We start from the raw sequence: 9,133 nt of genomic DNA on the forward strand, positions 1-9,133 counted from the left end.
AGAAAAAAAATATTTGGGTTATAAATGACGTGTATGTTTATCTGTTAATAAATACTGCCAGAATATTTTTACTTATATTATAATAATTAATCAACATGTATCTATCTATAGTAAGTTTTTTTCTATCAAGAGTCAAGACACAATATAATACTTTTTAATATTAATAAAATCATAATACTAATGGAGTTCTATGTATATTTCTATAAATAAACGTATTTTTAGTTTATTTAATGGATAATAATAATAAAATATAATGTAAGTATACATAAAATATAATTATTTTAAATTTATTCAAAATATAAGAATGTAATAAAACCCAGAAATCTGACAAAATATGTTTAATTTAGTCAATAATATAAGTAAAAATATAGTATTTTATTTGGTTCGTTTATTAATATTATAGGCACCTATGATTTTATAAGCATTATTATAATATTTTATAGTTCATAATTTTTTTGATAGTTATACGCATTTTATCGGCTGATCCGACATCATTCAATGAAGGTAGACAATAGATATTTTTCTTTCTTTTTTATTTGTCATGGTTTTAATTGTTTTCACTTGCAGCTAACGAACCGGACGATAATCTTATAACCGCATGCCAACCAGTAGTTCCGGAGGCTCGAATTTTCCACATTGGTCAATGTTTATTTATTTTTTTTATCACACAGTTTTTTGTTTCCCTTCGTTTGGCTACGGAGAAAGGTTTTCCCAGACGACCACTTCGAGTAAAAGTGATTTAGTATCGTGACGACGCTCTTGACATGCCGACATAACATGCTACTGATACGTCTTGTGTTGTGCGTAATATGTCCCGCCGCTTTATCATCAAACGTGTACTCGGTACTTCCCGAAAGTGATGATAGAAAAATTAACGATGGTGACGAATACGGTGTCCGAAACTATGTATCCGATCATGAGCTTCCAAGGGATGTGCCGACACGGGTTAAGATCGTTGGTGACTTGGGAACACCACCTCCTAGTGTCCAATTGGATTTTGTACCCAAACAGACGTACGTGCAGGTTCGAAGATATGATGCTGTTAAGCGACTTCCGCAGGAGGCCGCAATGGAAGAAGCTGCAACTTCAGAAGAAGTAGCAAATGCACCTAGACTTAGAGAAGTCGTAACTCATAAGAAGACACAAGAGGTCAGTTAAACATATTATGATACTTTGTTTTATCAACTATATGATATGTTTTATATTGTCATTTATTTCCTTAACAAAATATGAAAATAAAATATAAATTTATAGCATATAAATAATATACCTATAGAGTCGAGTCACAATAACTCAAAGTTGAAGGGAGATAAAAATAATTAGCTTTGAGATATGTATTATTCGAGATATCTAACTCGAATTTATATTAATTTATATTTCTAGGGGAATAAAAAAAAATTCGAGTTGTCAAGTTTGTTGAGTTATCGCGACTCCACTGTATATTATATTTACATTACCTAGTTTAATAAATATCCATTTTATATTTTATTATTTTACTCAATTTTATCTTGACATTCAAAAATCAAAATCATTAAACCTTCCTAGTATATAATATTACATGCAATGTTTTTTCCTAAAATTAACAAAAGTAGGTAGGTATACTATATTATTTATTTATGTAGTATACTTATATTGTACATGCAAATTGATTATTTATCATTAATTTTAATGTGATTTGGTTAATCCATTTCAAAAATTTACTATTTATTTTATCATCTTGATATACTTGATATATATATATAAGATAAAATACTTAATAATATTATGAATATGAGATAGACAATAAAAATAGATAATATATATGTATTTAATTTTTATGAACCAATCAATTCGTTCTTCCTACTTTTCTGTAAGTGATATAGTATCAATAATTTTAGTATATATAATTTTCTATTTAATTATATTTTTAATATAAATATAATTAAATATTATATCTTAATAAAAAGAAATATTTAAGTAAAGTTCATTTGAAGTTTATACAATTTAATAATATGAATTACTCATAAATGGTAATTATTTTCTGATTGTTACTTATAAGTTTTAACTTATCATATCATATCGTCGTATCGATGCATAATTCATACATCCAATTATTTATGAGCCTTTATTACTATTTAAAAATGTATTGTTTGAATAAACCTATTTACCAAAATTATTATACATAAATATATACATTTTTAATTAATCTTAATTTCGCCCAAACATCTTGGCTAATAGTGTTATATAAATTTAGAATATTTTAATTGTTTTATAGTTCATGGATACATTATATTAATTGAATATTGGTAAAACAAGGTAATCGAAACTGCAAGAACATAAAAACCAAAATTCTATTATCTTTTAACGAGGTTATTAAGAAAAATATTGGAAGTTAGCCTGGCAATGACAGGCATTAAAAAGATCAATAAATAAAGCTCAGCCCTGGTTTTAAAAGTGGTGTAGAGTTTTTAATTTTTTTGAGATTCGTTGAGCATTACGTCTCAAGCAATTCTCATTTTCCATTAATTATATATATTTATATATATATATATATATATATACATTATTTTTTACCTATAGGAAAATGTATGAAACATATCTTAGAAATCATGTTTATTGTATCTAGTATTCATTTATGATTATAAATAGTGCAGCATTAATTATTATATGTCTTAGTATTTTATTTTATGGAACATACACTTTTAACATATAAATAATTGTATACTTACGTCATAAAATAATCGGTTCTATTCATTGTTCTCCAGTATTAATGGCTAATAATTGATTTATTATTACTTTTTAAATGTTAATATTCATTCAATTTTTGTGTACAATGTAGATAGAGTAATTGAAGGTATTATAGTTGTGTTATCTTTACAACAGTTTATCTATAACTATTACTACAGTGACATATATAGTAGCAAACATAAATTACTTTAAGGCGTAAAAGAATAGCACACGGATTATAATACATATAACGTTAGGAGATACAGCTTTATTTTTAATATTTGTATTTAAATTGTTTAAGTATATATATAGTATATATATACTATAGATTTTTAAACAAAAATTATAAATAATATTTAATATAAGTAGTTATTTTAAAATTAAAAATAAAAATAATTTTTGATTTCATATAGTTAGAAACATTATATTTTGTTAATTAGTGAAATATTATAAATTCTATAATATAAGTATAAATATAAATAAATTGTATATGTATTAGTAACAATATTAAAATTAACAATATCGTCAGTAATAAGCAAAATAGTCTAATACTGTAAATATGATCAGTAAACTATTAAATAGCATATCAATTATTTTTAAATTAATAACGTGTCTTATATTTAAAATAAATTAATTTTATAATAGAGAGTTATTTTTTATAAAAAAATCTATTATAACCTTACACATGTCATAACATGTGTACTTACTTGTAGTCATATATGACAACGGTTTCGAAAACCACGTAATTATGAAGTTTAAACCACATCATACTCGATTTCACGACTATTTCATATAGTTTCCTGATAATTGAACTCAAGGCCACTTGTATTGTGTATAGAAATAAAGACTATTTTTCATCGAATTCAATGTAATATCATCCATATAGATCTCTCTTGTAGTTTCTAAAATTCTGAACGATTTATTCATAATATGTTGGAAAGACCTTTTTATTTTATAAAACAATAAGTATAAAACACACATTTCGTATTTTGTATCAACGATTTGATCTTCTATTTGTTTTTAGTACTGCACAAAGTAACTATAACATAAAAATACAATATTCTGTGTGAAAAATTAATAGACAATGGCGTATCTTATTGAAATAAATGAAAACCAAGTTAATACAATTTGCTTATTACTCACTTGAATAATAGTGGGGAATTTGATAGATTTCATGAATTCCACATGCGTTAAACACTATTTAAATATAATAGAAAGTTATTGTTATTATAATTAGTATCTTTAATTCTTAGGTTTATGAAGAACAAGGTTATGAAGATGCCGGATACGATCATGGAGGTTCAAAAAAATTAAAAATTGAAGAAGAAGTAAAAGATAATCAAAGCGTAGAGGTTTTTGGACCTAAAAATAGTTCGTCACAAAATGTAGAAGAAACTAAAGACCATGTAGCAACAGTTGCACCATCAGGTCGGGGAACTTGGAGTCGACATAAAACAACTACAGGTAAAAAAACTAGATACGAAGATGATGGTGATAAAAGAAAAGTAATTATTAATGATAGCAGCCCTATAAGTGAAAAGTCATCAGGTAATTATTCAAAGTTTGATGGCGGAAAGATAATTGTTGTGCAAAACCTAACACAAACTGAAAAAAAAGATTCTAAAAATGAAGGTGCGGAATCTAGACGAGTTCCTAGTTTTAGTAAAACTAGAGATAATGTAGAACCAACAACGTATAGGCCAATTATGAGGCATGATAGCTCTCGAAATACGGTAAAACAAAATAAAAATGATTATACGAATAGGACCAGAAGTAGGCCAAGAAAACATCAAGAAAGTGACGTACAAAAATCTCAAACAGACGTGATAGGAAGTTATGATAATTCTCCCTGGATACCAATTTCACCACCAACGGATTATAAAAGAAATAATAATGTAAATAAAAAACTAGTTAAATCGAAAATGAATTCAGAATTACACGAATTAAACGGCCATGCTACAAAGTATGGGTATTCAATAAATCACGATACACAGCCATACCAATATATATTTCCAACAGATTTATTGGCTCCAGGATCATCAAACAAGCCGGATAGAAATGTAAGGCCCAAGTTAGAAAATGTAGGTGTAGCTAATAAAAAACCACAAATATTACCATATTCAAATTATGAATTTATTCCTCAGACAAATTACGATGGTAGTGCCATAAATTCAAGACATAAAAAAATAAAGAAGTCTTCAGGAGAAAATTTATCCTTTGATACTATAAATTCACCTTCGAATAATTTTAAAACAGGTATTACTCATAATATTAACAAACAAAACGGAAGTGCTTTGAATCAAAGAAATAAAAATAAAGCAGTTCAAAGTGGACCTTTAGAAAATTTCAATATAAACATTAAACCTGAAATTCATCAAGAGAAAAAAAAGAAAAATCATAGAGACATTGAAACAGAATTAGGAAATCGTGGAAATTCAGGATCACGGTATACAAGCTCTATTGTTCAAGATATTAGTCCACATAAAACGTACGATGCACCATTTATAACAAGACTTAAAAAAAATAACTATGATTCCAGAGGAGATCCAACTATACGCGTTTATCCAAAATATGAGTTTTATCCAAATTATCAAAATATGCAACATCACTTAAACGATGAAAGCCATCATGGACAAAAACCATTAAATAATATTAACATGGGACACGCTAATATTGAATCAAATAGCAGTCCTTCATCACATAATATAAAACATGACAGTTCACGTCTTTCTGAATATTCAAAATTTAATAATCAACCAAAAAACATTTACAAGCAATCAGATGAAGCTTCTGGAAACTGGGAAAATTATCCTAAAACTAGAGGTCAAACATCTCAACTATCAGAAGATAATTATTCTAAATTTAATAAAGGAGATGGTTATCCAACATTTGAATCAAATAAAAGATTTGAAGGATCTGGCACTAAATCATCGTCTATATACAGATTGATTCCATATGAAAAGTCAGTGAAAATGAACAATCCTTATTCATATGTATATCACGATGATCATTATCCTTCTGGGAGTCGATATAGCGGAGTTAAAATTGAAATAACGACACAAAGTCCTAAATTAAATGACAGAAATGTTTATTGGAATAGCAGACATCCTCATTTACCAAAGGACTCAATAAAAAATACTGAAGAGCTACGAGGTCGAGATAAATCTGAATATGAAAATACCCGTCACGTTGAAAATTTAACGTTGGCGCATTTCTCAGGACTTCATAAATCTGGTTCTTATCGTCCACTTCCAATACAATATAATGAACGGGTGAATAATTTGGCTAAACTTCTAAACGATAATTATCCAAGAAGAACACGTAGAGATTTAGAAGTAATAAATATTGCTTCAAGTGGTACTACAACTGAAATTCCAGTCGATACTGTTGTATATCCTCATTACAAAAAAGCTCCAAAACAATCGGCATTAAGATATGCTACAAACCCTATATTGACACCACGAAAAACTGCTGGTGGTATGGAGTTTTACGCTTCTACAGACAATGTTCGGTGTACTGATATGTCAGCACCCACTGATATTGTACCTAAAAGAACTGAAGATGGCGAATGGAAGGGTGAACCATCTAATAAAGATCCTAGAGTAGACGCTCTTGGTGATAAGATAGGGTGCTTCAAAACAAAATATTTTGGTAGTGATCCTTTAGATAATCCTATCTTTAAAGAAAAAGATGTTGGATTTCCGGATGTATTGTTCTCTGTGAAAAAACCTCCTGAAAAAGAAAAAGATGGTATTCAACCAGGCAAGCCACACGTGGACTGGAATTTTGCCGATGAACTAATTTCTGACCATTGGTTCCCTACTAAGGATGTGCGAACTCGAAGGTAAAAATCATAAATCATTAAAGCAATAATTTTTAATTCAAAATTCAAATTTATTTTTTCACAGATCACATAATAAAACTTTACCCATTAATCATAAAATTCAAGGTATGGATTCAATTATACCAGAACCAGTTATTTTAACATTTCCAACTAAATCATCAACAATTGTCTATAACAATGATACGAAAATAGAACCAGAAGATAGTGATTCTGATGTTTCTTCAAATGATGAACATGTTTTACAATATTCGATTCAACATCCTACTCAAAAACCAGAATCTAATGTAAGAAACAACCATTTAATAGACAATAAAATTGAAGGCCTTCTTCCACCACCACAAATAATAAATAATAAAAAATTTAAAAAATTGCAAAAAATTAAGAAACCCAAGATAAAAAAAATATTGAAAAAAGTAAAAGTGGATGACGAATCAAACGATGCCGATTTGCTTGATGTACTTAGCCCTATTACTTCTTTTTTTACTGGCGAAGATGACGTTATGGTTTCATCAGTTGTGCACAATTTTTTTAATATTAAAATGACACCATCTGCGAAAATTAAGACTACAACAATGGTGGACAAAAACATCGGCGAAACAGTAAACAGATTTCAAATCCAGAATTATAGAAGAACTAAAAGAAATATGAAAGGTGTAGATTTACAAAAACCAAAACACAGGAAATTAAATGTTTTTACTAATACTAATGTGAGTTTATCCTCACCTACTGCTAGCGTAAGAATATATTCTCCACAAAATAGTTCTTGGTTGCGAGATAAAAGAGACCATGTTTCAGTCAATGTCGATGTAAGAAGAAAAGAACCACGGTATTACTATCATACTGACCGGCCACGAGTCAGAGTAAAAAGGGTAGTGTATAATCCTCCATTTTATAATAGAAGTGATCAGTTATTTAGCAGTAAATATTTGGTGTCAGATCAGGATAAATCTGAAACTTTACCGGAGGAAATAAATGTGGCATTTTCTACTACACCTAGGTATGAGTCAACGACGATAAAGTTCATACCAGCAATAGCATTCGGAGACAGCAAAACTAAAATTATTAATTACAATGACAGTGTAGCTAACAGCACAAATGGTGTTGAACGTACACAGTTCGATAAAAAGGGTTCATTGATATATGTTATTAACCCGGATACTGGAGTTGGAAAATGGATGCAAGTGGTTAAAGTAAAAAACGAAGAAGACACAAAATCTGCATTACCGAATGGCCCTGTCTATTTAGAAAAAAAAATTAAGGATGGTATAGCCGAAGAATCTATTGGAAAATTTGGATTTAAAGGATCAACTAAAGATTTATTCAGAAACGTATTAGGCCCTACTATAGATCATAGATTTAAATTAAGACTTCCAAATAAAGAACCAATAAAGGAAAATGTCAAGGAAACGCCAAAAAAAGCAGATTGTCCAAAAATAATTAGACCAAAAAAAAAACAGGTTTGTCTATAAAAAATATTTTTTTTAATTTAAAATATTAATGTTTATATCATCATTTTTAGATAAGAAGACGAACTACAACGACAACAACGACAACTACAGAAATACCTGTGGAGGAAGAAGTTGATGAAAGGCCTGAACAACAAAGTGGAGAAGACGAAAACGCTGGACCCGTTCAAGAAGAAGATGAAGAAGAAGGAGGAGGAAGAGGTGGTGGAGAAAGAGGAGAAGGAGAAGAAGTAGAAAGAGAAGGAGAAAGAGAAGGAGAAAGAGAAGGAGAAGGAGGAGAAAGAGAAGGGGATGGAGGAGAAAGAGGAGGTGGAGAAGAAGATGAAAATGAAGAAGAGCCACCTATTAAACGTCCTCAATATCAACAAGAAAGTGAAGAAAACTCTGATAATGAACAAGGTCAAGATCAAGATCAAGATGTTCATGAGTCCAAACGAAAAAAACCACATGCTATGATTAAAAAACCACAATTTAATAGGTATTTTTTTGGCTCAAGAGATAAAAATAAGTTAATAATGTAATTTGATGTAATTTTTCAACTTTTTAAATATTTACATTTATTTCTATAATTTATTTTGTGAATACTTAGTTATGTTACATTTAGATTATTTTTATTGTAATATTTATGTTCTCATAACAATTGTAAATAAAATGATTTTTAAATCCAACTAAATATTTAACAACATTTCAGTTATTTTAGCTTAACCTTTTTTATAATAGATACCTGTATAATACCACACATAAAGAATATACTATAATATGTAACTAAAAACATATTTGACATTATATATTTTGACAACTCTTTTTCTATATTATCTATGGATACTTGAAATATATAAATTTGTTTGAAATATTGTGTTCTAATTTAGAAAATAATAACAAAGTTTAGTTATTACTGCTTTACCACAATTATTGTACGACATAATATTTTGTATAATTATTTAACAAATCTTAAATTATTTATAATAAAATTATTTATTTATATGTTAATAGCTGAACACAAAAAATAATTGTAATCATTATTATACTTTTAAGAATATCATAACATTCATAACGTATAAAAAAAGGTAAATAAGTAGGTACCGAGATTAAATGTCTAGAAGGACACTAATGTAGG

General features: G+C 28.2%; 1 protein-coding gene across 1 annotated transcript; it reads left to right on the forward strand.

Annotated features, from left to right (window-relative positions):
• Positions 1-634: 634 nt before the first annotated feature.
• LOC132921980 (uncharacterized) lies at positions 635-8,867 on the forward strand. The gene is made up of 4 exons (XM_060985252.1): positions 635-1,149; positions 3,960-6,550; positions 6,615-8,007; positions 8,070-8,867. Exons 1-4 carry the CDS (start codon positions 778-780, stop codon positions 8,535-8,537), a joined length of 4,824 nt encoding a protein of 1,607 aa, XP_060841235.1. The 5' UTR covers positions 635-777; the 3' UTR covers positions 8,538-8,867.
• The last annotated feature ends 266 nt before the right edge of the window (positions 8,868-9,133 follow it).

The sequence above is a fragment of the Rhopalosiphum padi genome, chromosome 2, assembly GCF_020882245.1.
Source record: "Rhopalosiphum padi isolate XX-2018 chromosome 2, ASM2088224v1, whole genome shotgun sequence".
Taxonomy (NCBI): Eukaryota; Metazoa; Arthropoda; class Insecta; order Hemiptera; family Aphididae; genus Rhopalosiphum; species Rhopalosiphum padi.